This window comes from Pantherophis guttatus, chromosome 7 (assembly GCF_059756535.1).
Source record: "Pantherophis guttatus breed Tessera chromosome 7, ASM5975653v1, whole genome shotgun sequence".
In the NCBI taxonomy this organism is placed as follows: Eukaryota; Metazoa; Chordata; class Lepidosauria; order Squamata; family Colubridae; genus Pantherophis; species Pantherophis guttatus.
The window spans coordinates 46,169,259-46,183,866 of NC_142069.1; the positions used below are offsets into that span (position 1 = coordinate 46,169,259).

General features: G+C 38.1%; 1 protein-coding gene across 1 annotated transcript in view; it reads right to left on the bottom strand.

Annotated features, from left to right (window-relative positions):
* TRHDE (thyrotropin releasing hormone degrading enzyme) overlaps positions 1–14,130 on the bottom strand; it is a 280,033-nt gene extending 265,903 nt beyond the window's left edge. Inside the window, exons 1-2 of the mRNA XM_034403421.3 lie at positions 13,328–14,130; positions 6,436–6,709 (exon numbers count right to left, since the gene is read on the bottom strand). Of these exons, the coding sequence (XP_034259312.1) occupies positions 6,436–6,709; positions 13,328–14,130 (1,077 nt within the window). The remainder of the gene's footprint in view (positions 1–6,435; positions 6,710–13,327) is intronic.
* Positions 14,131–14,608: the final 478 nt, after the last annotated feature.

Genomic DNA, 14,608 nt, shown 5'->3' on the forward strand with positions numbered 1-14,608 from the left:
AGCCCCTTCAGAACATCACTATGCCTTCAGGCCTGGAGATTCTAGGGGACCAGGGAATTCTGGTGATGGTTCCTTTACTGTGACAATCATCTTCTCACGTTTTTATGGTTTTTATACTTGATATAACTGTTATATATTTATTATTTTTATTAAATGTAGGAGAGCCCAGAGTCACTTTTTTGTGAGATAGGCATCCATACAAATTTGACGAATAAATAATATCACAGGTTCCAAATGAAGCATTACCAAATTGTATTCTTAAACATTAGCATTCCTCTTTCCCACCATATGTGCACTTACAATGAAAACTGTAGCATCTCTATGCTGGCAGGACACAAAATAGTTGCATATGGTATTATAACAACTTCTCTGAGTGAAAGACCATTTAAATAAATGCTGTTAATCTATAACATTATGCTGTATGTATCACTGCTCTTGACTTAATGGATTTGAGATTTATTCAGGTGCAAATCACTATATATTATTCTGATTCAGGGAAAGCACAGTCCAATCAAGCTACATGCTCAAATTTTGAAGAAAAGTATTCTTTTCTCTCATTTGAAAGACCTCTAGCAGCCAGAAATACCTGTATGAAATGTAATTATCCACATATCTTTTGAAGAATGAGATCAGGTAAAATAAGGTCGCCAAATGAGTTTGCTGTACTATAACCACTAAGTATACTCTCAACTGATAATTCATTCTTCAAGTCAATGCAATTAAAAAAGCAAGTAAATTATACAGCTCTGAAGTCATGTATCAAAGTGCTGCAGTCAGTTACTTTTCAAATGAAAAATAGTAAACAAAATTGTGATTTGGCTTTGGGGAACTTCAAATGAAAGCTAAGTAATATAATTCAAAAACTGCAGTATACCTTTCTGAGAATTATGTCAGGAAACAATTCCTACTTTCACAATATTTGCTGTGATGAGAAGGAAAATATATATTATAATTTTGCAATCCAGCTGATTTTAAGATAACCGTCAGAGGGCTGGTCTTCAGTCAAACAAACAAATTAAGCCTAAAATCTCAATCAATGTTACTACAGGGCAGATCCCACTGAACAAAATGAGATAAATGGTATGCATTACATCTGCAGGAGAAGTCCCTCTTATATATGTTAACAACTTGCTTTTAAATAGAATTTATATCCCAAAATCACAGGACAAGACAATGTATATGACATTGCTTAAAAATAAATAGGTGTTTTTCCCAAGAGAATATCATCCTACAGTTGGAATCTCAGTCCAGAATTGGAACGATTTTAAATCAGACATAAACTTCCAATCTAATTTAATCTCTTTGCTGCAAAGATATTGTATCTGAATCACTGCAAATGCAAACTTGAACTCCGTAGATGAGACATGACATAACAAATGTAAAAATTAAGAGTACATAGGAAACAGAAAAATTGTTTTGTTTTGAAATTAGAATACAATACCATATTTCAATTGTTTGATTGTTGTGGATTTCAGGTGAAATCAAATCTGAGTGGATCAAGTGATGGAAGGCTGATGTGCATTGCCCCACTCACCCCTCTTCCCCTTAGAAGCTCCCACTGTGACTTACTCCAATGGCCCAACCACGACTCCACACCTTTGCAGTGCCTCCTCTTTCCTACTTCCCTTTAGCTGCCTCCCAGATATCCCAGCACAGCATATTCCTCAGCCTATCTACATTCAACGTGTAGAATACAAGCCAAGCATTTTGAGTTTTCTTGATCTCTGAATTAAATGGAGAATATACTGTGGAATGTAGCCAACATTCCCTTGTAATCATGCAGGAGGGAAGGAAGGTGCTAGAATGAGTAGAAGGCGGACAGGTCAGCCAGTGAGATATGTTTGTGCTATAATACTAGTGGTGGCAACTGAGGGAGAAGGTAAAGGATGATTTGGGGAAGATTTGGGAATGAAGCATATGATTAATGTCCACATCAAGACAGTAATAGTGGATGAGAGAACATTGGGTAGATGGGAAAAAATCAATGAAGTATGCTGTTCTCGGTGCATGGACTAAATATGTGCTTTGATTCAGTACAGATCACATGAAAACAGCTGTTTAATGCAAATATTTGTTTGTACACAGAATATTTTACATATCCTAGTAAAAATTTAAACAGATGAGAAACCCCTCTGACGTAGTCTTTAATTTACAATTTTATTACTACCACAATTTGGACTAAACAAAAGAACATTTTTCCCATTTGACTTTCAACAGGAATGTGAATTGGCAGGAAGTTTTGTTTTAAATCATCTATTTAGCAGGCAAAATTTTTGTATATATTTTGGTTTAGTACATAGTTACATATATGATATTTTTCACAAAAGAAAACTGTCGTCAGTACACCTCCATTAATACATTAAGTGTGTAGTTTTCTGCCAAGTACCATAAACTACATGTGAATATATCCTTCAACTGGAATACCAAGTGAAGGCTATGATGCAAAAGTCAAATGGATGAGGTACAATATACCGTATTTTTTGGAGTATAAGACGCACTCCCCCCCCCAAAAAAAGTGGGTGGAAATGTCTGTGCATGTTATACAGCGAATGTTGCTAAAGCCCCGCCCACCCACCGGCCCCCACCCTTCGGCCGTTTTTAGCCTCCACACAGTGTGTTTTTGGCCTCCGCACACTCCATTTTAGACCTGTTCCAGGCTGCAGGGATTGCCACAGCACATCACCGCTGATCACCACCTCCGTGCATCATGGTTTTGGCCTCCACACATTGCGTTTTTGGCCTCCACACACCCTGTTTTTGGCCTTCGTGCGTCACTTTTTGACCAATTCCAGGAGGCATGGATTGCTGCCACCACCGCCAATCCCCACCATCTGGAACCAGCTGAAAACGCAACACATAAAGGCCAAAAATGGGGCATGTGGAGACCGAAAATGTGATGCGCGGAGGCGGCGATGGGCTGTGGTGATCCCCGCAGCCTGGAACAGCTGATTGGTGATATTCTAGGAGGCCGATCCAACTGCCAATTAGCTTCTCCTGCTGAATCAGGCTGCGATAATGTGCTGAAGCTGACCAGGCTGTTTGCTGTTTGCTGCAAGGACGCTAACCAGATGAATACCGATGGATGCTGGTAGGCAGAGGAAGAAATTTTTTTTTCGTGTTTTCTTGCCCAAAAACTAACGTGCGTCTTATACTCTGGAGCATCTTATACTCTGAAAAATATGGTAAATATAAATGAAATACTTCCCCACAAACATGTGTATGCATTATCTCTATATATAAAAGCCAAATACCACTCACTCATCACGAAATCTCCAGAATGGTAAAGCCTACAAACTTGAAATTTGGCACGTATGTTCCTCTTGGCTTCTAGGTGCTCACTAAGAAAGGATTTTTAGAAATGACCATCAGATCATTAGTATTTCATATACAGTATTATATTCACATATTCTGATCCTAAGGAGTTAGACATTCTACTCCCCCTCCCCACCTGAAGGGAACTCTGTCCCAACTGCCAGTTGTTGTGGCTCCATTGCCTGAGCCTGGGCTATAGACAGATGCAGACTCTGAGAGTGAGGGAGAGGAGTTGGCAAGACCTCCCTCTCCAGGACCCTTCTCTCTGGCAATGCCTCCGGAGGACACCGAAGGCCAATGATAGGCTCAGAGCCAAGCACATCCCCACAGCCACAGGTGGACAGCGATTAAGAAGATAAGTGCTGCCTGGACCCTCGGCAGAGGCGCAGGGAGAAGCGTGCGCAGCAGAGGGGAAGGCGTGCCAGAGATTAGCTGAGTCACTGGACCGCACCCCACAGGGTATAAATGTGGGTGTGGTGGCCAGTTCAGTTTGTGACGAGCAAAAACTGGAAATAATCCATGATCTCTGCGTTACTGGACTTTGCCTGCTTTATCGGACTGCATTTGGATTAATCCTTGTATTGTTGCAACTCTGCCTGTTTTATCGGAATGCTTGCAGTCTAATCTTTGTTTTGTGTGAGTAAAGTCTGAATTGGCAGCTAGCCACTGGGTTGCTGCCAGCTTTATCTTCAAAGAGTTTTGTCGTGTGGCTTATTAACTCTGGGCCATCTGTGGGGGTGCGTGTGTTGTACGGGGACAGAACACCAGTTGCCTTATATTAATATGCTCTGATGATAAGGAGCTAGACATTCTACTCCCCCTCCCCACCTGAAAAGAACTCTGTTCCAACTGCCAGTTGTGTCACATTCCGTTACTTCAGTTCAAACTGGCAGACGTTCCACTCCTTCACTCATGAGTGGTCTGTACTAAACATCGCTACCTCACCAAAATGTCTACGCCTTCCACCTATGGAACTGCTTCCAAATTCAAGGCGGCGGGAGAGATATCCCCTTATGAGTTTCAATCACTGACCACCACTGAGCCAATGGATTGTGAACCAAATTTTTCCTGCATAGTGTCCCAGCCCCAAATCATTTCTTACACTGACCTCCTCAGTTCAGACAAATCTGTACCTTCTACTGTAACACCAGTTAAAGGGAAAAGAGGGGAAAATGCAGGAAAAGATTTACAGATGTGATTAGGAAAACACAAGTAAAGGAAGCTGCAAAAAAGTATCATCAAAGTCATCTCGAAGTCAATAGAGAGGCTGTAAAAAAGTATGCATCTAATAACCCCTATGTTAATCAGGCAGCTACAGCTAAATACAATGAAAAGGTATCACAAATCAGATAAATGCCTTGGACTAATAAGTATTTGTCTGGTTTTAAATATGAACCTCAGATTGATTACTCCAGGAAAAAGGTTGTTGACCTCAGACCTCGGTTACCTTGTGCCTGGTGCCATGTCCTGAAGTGGCAGGATGAGACTCCCGGGATATGCTGCAGTGGCGGTAAAGTCCATCTCCCTCCTCTTGTGCCCTACCCTGAACCCTTACACAGCCTTCTCACCCACCAGCATCCAATGGCAGACCACTTTCTTTCTGCTGCCCAGAAGTACAACGGATGCTTCCAAATGACATCTTTTGGAGCCAGAGAGATGAAGGAGGGAAATTTTATGCCAACATTCAAAGTGCAAGGGCAGGTCTACCACAGGATAGGAAGTATCATGGCGGGGCCTCAGCAGCAGCCTTCATTTCTCCAGATATACTTTGTTAGTGATGATGACAATGAAAGGGACATCTGTTGTGGAATCTACCCAGGCATTAATCCAGAACTGTTTAGTTCCATTTATCAAGCCCAATCACATAGTTTCATAGCAAAGCACAGGTATCCAGCTAGTACATTATAAAATACATTATAAAACCTACTCATCAATGATGTAAAAATATGGCTGAAAATCCAATCAGAAATCTTGTATTCATGCTAAATGTATGTCTATAGACATAATAGAATGGAGCCATAGAAAGGTTTGGTGGCAAAATTATTAAAATCTCATCCTGGGATAGAAATGCTAATTATGTTAATAGTAGAATTTTTCAAGATAATAATTTGAACATAAAATAAATTTAGGTGCTCAAGTCTAGCAATAGCTAATTTCTTATTGAGACAACTATGTTGATGCTTCTTCTTCACAATCAGCTTCAAATATTAAAGTCCTTTATTCAGAAAATAGACTGGCTTAATTAGATGACCACAAAGCATTTGATGACTCCAGAATACTTCACAGAAATTGTAGTTAGTTCCACTTTTGATCTTAAGAACAAATATCAGCCTTCAGTAGGGTGATATTTGAATCCCAAACCATACAATAATTCAAACAATGTCAGAAATATATTTAAAATCACAGTTTACAGTGGTACCTTAGTACTCAAATGCTTTAAAATTGATCAAATTTGGCACTTGATGTGAAAAATTTGTCCCGGTACTTGTTTGGTACTCGATGCACAAGCTAAAACTTGTTGACTCACTACATTATTCCTTATGGGAAAAAATTGTTTGGTACTTGTCATTTTAGTTACTCATCACACTTCCAGAACCAATTAATGACAAGTACCAAGGTACTATCGTACTTAAGAACGTGGAGGGACCCTTCATTACTAACTACACTTCCATGACAAAACCTTATTTTGAAAGATGGCATACAAAATTTGAAAATAAATAAAGTTAGCAAAGAAGGATGAAGGATACCTAAGCTTTTAATAATAACAGTTCCTTTGACTAATTTTTATAAATGATGCTAGCTGCTGACAACTGCCAGATTGCCACAAATTATAAATTAAATAAATAAATGCAAATAAATAAAAGAATTTTCTATCTATATTAAAAGATGCAACAAATCTTTAAAGCTGATTCAACAACTCAATCCTATATTCTCTTTTCTGACTCTAAAAGATTAAGCAGGTATTTCAGACTGTCGGTATAAGGTGCTAATTGGATGTCTATAAATTAAACAGAAATGGTCATTAGCCAAAGAGACATTGCTGAATAACTAAACACTTTTATCTGAACATGTCATGTTCATTCTCAAACGTTTCCCAATGAAAGTAGACTGAGCAATACTTACTACAACACCATTGTTTGTGGTAGTCTCACGGTATGTAAAATTGCAAACAGCCCAAGCTAAGTAATATGTGGACATGAGTGGAGTCTGTGAAAAGTGATCGGTAACCCATCCATCTTCTTCAGAAACAGAAGTTTCCACTGGCATATTGGACAAAGATAAATAAGTTGCTTGATGCTTGATGCTGATTTTAAATGTGGCCTTGTAGATAGGCTCATCAAAGCAAGGAAAGGCTTTTCTGGCATGTGTAGGAGAAAACTGTGTAACTGCAAGAAACCTGGAAGGAAAAAAAATGTTTTTATTCAGAACTGGATGCAAAAAAAAAATATTGCAATGCAAAAGAGGGCAAGTTTGGATTACTAGTTAAGACACTAGGCTAGAAACCAGAAGCATGTGAATTCTAATCCTGCCTTAGATCAGCTGAGTGACTTTGGGCCATTCGCTCACACTTCCTCTGCCCACAATATCAGACTCAGGCAATGGTCAGTCAATTCCTGTCGGTCAACTCCCTGTTGCACCCAATGCAGCAACACTTGGTTCATTTAAAAAAAAAAAAGGATCAACTTACAGGAAATTTGCAAGGAGAAAAAAAGAGCAACAGTCATTGTGAAGCTTTGTCAACATTTTTTTTCCTTTTGGACTAAAATTATTTGGTTTTGAATGACCTTTCATTATGTATAACTAGAATTATTATAGCCATATCTGTATCTATAGATTTTTATAAAAAAACATGTTTTGTTGAATTTGAAAAAGTGTTTGAAAGAGTAGTTATATGCAACATAAAACCAAAATTACATTTAACACTAGAGAAAGTATTTATCTGATAGTTCTATCAATATGGTTTTTAAAAACCTTTGGGGTATCTTACTAAGTGCTGCAACCTATAGCAGAATCTTAGACAGGAATAAATCCAGGAAAAAATAAAAACAAGTTAACTATAGTTTACAATTATATTAATGATATAAGGACCTTTTAGGAACTTTGTAAGAAAGTAATAATGCACTCTGACTTCATCATGCTGTATAGTGTTTTCTCATCTAAGAATACTTGACACCTTCAATTCAGTGTTGACCTCTGACAACTGTCTGGACAAGTCCCTGCAGTTTACCTGGCAAGATTTCATTAATGGTTTGCCATTGCCTGTTTCCTAGAATTGAGTGTGTGTGATTGGCCCAAGGTCACACAGTTGGCTTTGTGGTTAAGACTGGACTAGATCTCATGGTCTCCTGGTTTCTAGCCTGATGCCTTAACCACTATACCAAACTGGTTCTCATAAGAGTACTTTGGAAACTGTTGTTTTTATAAGCAAAGTATCAGTGATATTAGAAATTTAAGGTATTTGCTAGATGCCAATCTTGCCCCATTAGTAATATCATATTTTACTATGTGTAGCATTTATCAAATAGAAATACCAAGAAAAACTGTATCAGATATATATAAAATCATTGGCTTAGTTCAAAAAGCATTACGTACAGCAAATTTTGGACTACCTTTTCCCTCTTTATTTGCACATTTTTAAAAAAGGACTGAAAACCTCTACTTTTGGTTTTGAATATATTGCAGTTCCAAATTACAAAACAAACAAAAACAAAGATTGCTTTCAGAGCCAGGTTTGTTAACTAAAATAAGACACAATTTGCTAGGTTTGTTGCAATGGGATATTGCAAATTAGTCAACATCAGAAGTAAAAGTAATTTCCTTTTCAGATTTGCAAAGAAAAAGTGAAGAGACAACATGGAATCCCATGGCCATACTACCAGTATAGTGTTTTGTTTGTACTTGGCTTTATCTAATTCCAATGGAAAAATACTTATTAAATGATAGAAGGGTGGTGAAAGTTTAAAAATTATTGAAAATTAATCCACATTCTATATGTTGACATGCCTGCACATACATTACATTTATTACTCATATTGTAACAATAGGCTAAGACACTGACTGCTTGTTTTACTGAGTTGAAGGATTTTAAACCTCCATTTTATTTCTGTATAATATTTGTATTTCTTTTTCATCTAGAAAGAAAAACTAATGAAACTCTGTATAATAGAGCTACAAAGCTGATGGAAGTTTTGAAATTTTGTTCAATTTTTTTAACCATACATTTGCATTTATGGTTTATGAGATTTATGATTTCATATTTTTAGGCAGAACATGATTTTAATTTATATTGTTGTATATGTCTGACAATATTTTCTATAGTCTTCAAAGACCAAATATTACTAATACTATTTTTCAAATAAATGCATGTAACTATTAAAATGACACTTTTAAAAGTGTGATTGTGATTTCTGCAATATTTAGTTTTCTGTAATCATTTCACTGAAAATTCAATGTTCTAAATTATTAGATGTTTAAATAAATACTAAATCCCACTTGTTTTCTTATTAATGCCTCATGTTCCCAGATTACTTTTTTTTAAAAATCAACTTTCTTATATTTTAATTGAGTAATATTTTCAAGTATTTCGTTCTTGAACATGGCATAATCTCAAAACCCTCTTTAAAAACTTAATTAAAACTCGGACCACGCGTTTTCTGAATAGTTTTTATCCCAGAGCTATAATTGCACTCAACAATGAACTAAAGGGCCACCATCAGTGAGCTGTTGGACAGTATTACTTGGTCTGTTGTGTGGATGTTTGGGTGGTTTAGGGGTGGAGAATTGTGGTGGGTGGGAGTGTGTTTGGGAATTGTTATGTGTGTTGGACCTGGTATTTGGGTGTTAAGTGAATTTCATTGTATGGGTATACTGTGTATATATGTACAATGACAATAACTTCAATTTATTAAAATTCTTACAATAAAAGCTGGAATCATTACATTGACTTTAAAAAATTGATTGTGATATGTTGAAACATATATGATAGTTGAAAATACACATTCTAAAAATGGTTAATGATATAATTATTTCAAATAAAGACACGTCCAAAGCTCACCCACCAGGTTTGTGACAACTGGTTGTTCTATGTCATTCCAAACCACTAATGCCAGAATATCTGGAGCAAAATTAATTGCAGGACTAAATTTTCAGTTAGAATGGATGAACTGATGCGGGCATTCTTTAGATTCGTAATAAGTATCAGAAGGACCAAATTGAAAAGTTGTTTTTAAAAAATTATTTATAGATGAAACTGATGTTGACCTGGTGATAATTTCTGCCTCATGAAAGACTTACAAATGCCATTCTTAGCCATCAATTACTAAATTATATGTGTGAGAGATCAATCTTATCTTTGTATTAACTTCACGAAGCATAAATAATTATGTTCTAACACATTGTGCTCTATGTGCTGAATATAAATGAAATGCAGTAAAAGCTTATTTATATATTCTGATACTTGTTGAAAGTAAAGATGAATTAGAGGATTAAAATGTATTCATAGCTAGTGGGCCTTGTGGGGTACTTAATAACATAGTGGTTTTAATATATTAGAAAACATATCTTGACTATCGTCATTTATTAAAACAATGCAAATAGAAATCTGTGATCCTGTATATGCTTTGTTTAAACTTCATTTTTACACACATGTGGTAATTGATGAAAGGATTATATCTCAAATGTGTAATTATGGGAAAGAAAAACTTACAGGATGGCATCCTTGAATACAGATGACAGTAATTTGTACCTATTTTAATTCTACCTTTTCTATTAAAAAGACAGACATGTTTCCTAAAACATCCTGTCTAGAAATTTGTTTTGAAAAGTAACAAAGCTATTAGGATTGAAGGAATTGTTTTATTCTATTATATATAAAATCAGATATCCAGTTCACTTTTAGGATAATTTGTATATGATGTCCCTTAAAATACTGTTATGTCACCAATACAATGACAACTAAAACTTTTATTATGGTGTTTTGATTTTACTTTAAACCATCAAAGATTAAATTACCTCAACAGAAAAATTAGTATTTTTAGAGTCCCCGCAATATTTAAGGAATATTTATAGTATTTGTTGATACAGTCAAGAAATTAGCCCTATCTTCCTTTATCTACCTTTATCACTTCTATGGAAGACTTATGATAACTAAACTTTGGATAAATGAACAAATAAAGGAAATGTAAGTCTGCTAAAGTCAATTAAATATAAATAAGTCAAAGGATATAACTGCTTGGGATTAGCTATTTATCATTAGGCTATTGTGCAAAGAATGTCAATTGATATTTTGTATGCTGATTACTAATTTTCTTAACTGCTACATAATCCCACGAAAATTCTGAAATCATTTTAATTATAGGTCATCCTGTTTCCAATGGTTATAGGGTTGGCAAACTTTCAGGCATATTTTTCCATAGAAATGTGTTCCAGATCATGATTGCCAAATAAACTTCTGATATTTCAAAAAAGAAAACATTAAAAAATTCAATGTGGTCTATATTTCAAAAATACTTTACTTCTCTCTCAGAAAAGTACAAAATGCTTGAACCTCTCTATGTGAGATTAGGTATTGATCTGTTGACTTAAATAGAGCTGGACCAATTTACAGCAATTTAAAATTTTGTTTTGTGCAATCCGTTGATAACTGAACGATTCTATGGCACTCTACTCAGAAGAAAATGCCACAGTATTCACTGAAGATTATTTGCAGACAGGTGGGTACAAGACTGCAACATAAATGTATAATCAGTAAATAACTATATGACTAGATATCAAAAACTATTGGTATTATTTCTTCTGTGTGTACATATACTAAGACTTCTTTGTAATTGTTACATTATTGCATGTGCATTACTTATAACTTTGCCACAGACTTTCAATTACTTCTTCGTACTTGCCATATTTTTTTAATGTTTTATTGTAATTTCTTGTTTTCATAGTTGTAGCTTCCAGAGTCCACTTCCAGAGAGTTTGGTGGCAAACAAATTTAAGAAATTATTATTATATGGCTTAGAAAGCAAATTTGCCTCACACTACATTTCTCTGTGGAGATGCATTAGAAAGCATATCTTCAGTAGAAAGTCATTTATTAAAGCAATGAAAATAGAAGTCTATGATCCTGCACATACTTGCTGCAAGGAGTTTAGAGGTAGTATCCTTTTAATGGACCATTATGCTGAAAAACCATTTCACACCTTTTGAGGAAAGTTATACTAGTAGTATCAGGTACAGAATATTGGCATAATTAAGGTGAAGGCACTCTCATTTTTTGGATGGCAATGACTTAAATAAACTAGTTGTTCAAGAGAAACTCTCAAAGAAATTATGAGGTGTACAGAATAAGATCGTTGGATTTTTAGTCATGTTCAGTATGAAAATAAATTCATTCTATATTTCTGATAACGAAGTTATCATAAATTTAATTCTGCTTTCCTTAACCTAAAGCTTTTTTTAAGGAATTAGGCTGGGCTTTGATCTTTGATTTGCTGTATAAAAAACCTAAACCTGGTCTTAACAGACTTGTTCTATATAATGTGATTAAAAAGGGAAGTTAACTATTTAAGAATGATCAGTAAAGAAGCCCAAGACTTTCTTCTCAACTGCACAGTATACTTGGAATGGATGGTCTAAAATCATAACAAGGAAAGGAGTGATTTTCTCTATTTGAAATTCTACTTCTGAAACTTTCCCTTCATTGTTTCTGTTCTCTCGACAAATCCATGTTTACTATCAAGCAGATCTAAACCACCACCCCAACTGTAAAATATTTATACAAACTTGCTCCAAAATTCTCAACAAGTTTAGTCCTAAAGTCCTTTGCAGCTCACTTGAATACACAACAAAATATTTCCTTAATATACTGTAGCTAGGTAGACGATGTACTGGTGGTACTCTTTAAAACTTTCTCAGTAAGATAGGTTTCTTTAAATTCTTTCTAAAAAATTCCTTTTATCTCAGTTGTTATGCTTGTTGATGTAAACAAATGCATATGGAACAGTGCCAAGTTAAAAAGAATTGGCTAATTTCTCTTACAGCAAGAGTAACCAATTTGCTGCCTTCAGATACTTTTTATTGGCAATTCAATCAGTGAGGTGAAAAACCACAACATTGGGAAGACACCAGATTGCCTATCCCGTCTTGGACCTTATGTTGAGATGTAGGAAATAGTGGCTAGTCAAATACAGCTCTCTTACAGACTTGAATAAAACTTGAAAATTATTCTGCTAACATCCCAGGGTCAATTACTGTTACAACCTATGAGTAGTAAAATCCACTTCCCTATCAAGGATACAGTTGAAAAAAGACTAATGAAATACAATGAATTGTTCCCCTTTTTCCTAGGACTGCCACACAGATTTGCCTTTTTGTGAAATGAAACCAAGAATAAATGCAGGGAGACCCCATTGTGCAGACACAGGTATAGCAGAATAAAATTATTTTGCTATAGTAAGAGATCTTCTCTCTTAACTGCGTTTGAGAATTAAAGCATCATAAAAGAAATGTGTTGTTCTAAGAACTTCAGCCTTAAAATACTCTATAATTGCTGTATTCTGCTTCTTTTATCTGGTTCTCTTTGAACAGGAAAGTTTATACACTCTTTAAGCCAGTACATGTTGCAAATGGAAGGACAGTTAAATTACAAATTTAATTGATCAGATCCTGCCTCAGTAAAATGTGAACTTTGCTGGAGGTACAGGATAGAGTTTAAGCAAGGTCACATGAAAACTTTTGCAGAAGTTTAATTCAAGTGGATTTAACTCCAAACATATCCATTTCTGACACACAGATGTATTCATGATGCTTATAAAGTCTCTTATGTCCTAACATAAAATGGTAACTTTTTTAAAAAAAGTTGGGGGGGGTGCTGGGAAGTTAAACCTTTTGGTTAACATGACTCTATTAATAGAAATGGTGCCCTTACGCAGGAATTTTCAGGAGGCACTTGTTATTCCGACTTTACACAATAAAAAACGGGAAGAGGATAAAGGAAGGGCAAGCATGGAAAGGAGATCGATACCTTCTTTCCCCGTAGAGAACATAAGAGCTGCGGAAAAATCCCAGAAGCTCGTTCTCGATCGGAGCGTTGTAGAGGATCTTAAGGTTGTAACTTCTCTGTTCCTCTAAGCTCCGATTGAGGACTATCACGAAGACCTGGGTCTGTGGGTAAAGGAAGAAGCCGGAGACGTTCAAGGCACCGGCCAGCCGGTCCTCAGCCACGCGGACTGCTTCGATGTGCATGCGGTGGGCGTGGAGAACGATGTAACGGGTGGCGTTGAGACACTCGACTTGCACGTTGACCTCGCCGCTGAAGGTGAAGTTCTCCATGAAGACGCTCAGCATCAGGTTGTAGTGGAGGGGGCGCAGGTGTCCGGGAAGGCGCAGCTGGGTCCAGGGCTGCTGCTCCCGCCGCCTCGGCCATTCCTCCTCCTCCTCTTCCCCTCTAGCAGCTTCCAACGCCACTGTCTCTTCCCCTGCACTTCCAGGAGTTTCCCCGGCGCTGTTCTGGTTCAGGCGGGCACTTCCTGCGGGGGCTGCGGCGGCAGCGGCGGCAGCCGCCGCCGGGACACTCCGGTTGCCCGCCCTGCCTCCTGGGCCGTCAGACGCGGTGCCGCTGCTGCACTCCTCGATCCGCACGCTGAGCAGCACGGCGATCATGGTGACCACCAGCAGAGCCAGGATGGAGATGGCGAAGCCCATCACCAGGCGCTTGTGCACCGTTATGTGTCGCTCGGTGGTGCGGGGTCGAGCGGCCGCCGCGTCTGCCCACTGGCCGGAGAGCCCCCTGCCGCCGTTCCTCAGAGCAGCGTCCTCCTCGATCATCCTGAGCACGAAGGATCAGCTCTTCTGACGCTTCTCGGCCAGGAACATCAAAGTAGCGCCACCCTTGGCTCCTCCCGCAGGGTTGCTGCCGTCCCCCGCCGGGGCCAGTAACGGATCAGAGACCGCCGGGAGGAACGGGGAACGGAGGGAAAGACCGGGGAAGCACCTAGCAGAGGAAAAAGCCCTCCGCTTTTCTTCTTGCTGCTTCCCCGCCTCCTTCTGCCGCAGCCGCTGCGGGTGTCACTTTGCGAGGAACCCTTCGCACTCCCTAAGAGCAGCCCCGGCGGCCGAAGGAAAGCTCCCCGCGCCCCATGTGGGAGGAAGGCGGGAGGAGGAGCCACCGAGAAGGGATTGGGCAGCGAGGGCTTCAGGCGCCGGGCGTTCTCTTCCAGGCAGGTCTGGGCGCCGTTTCCCGGTCGGCGCTGGAAGGAGAGGATCTCGTGCGGGCACAGCGAAAAGAGGCAAGAGCTCCGGTTGG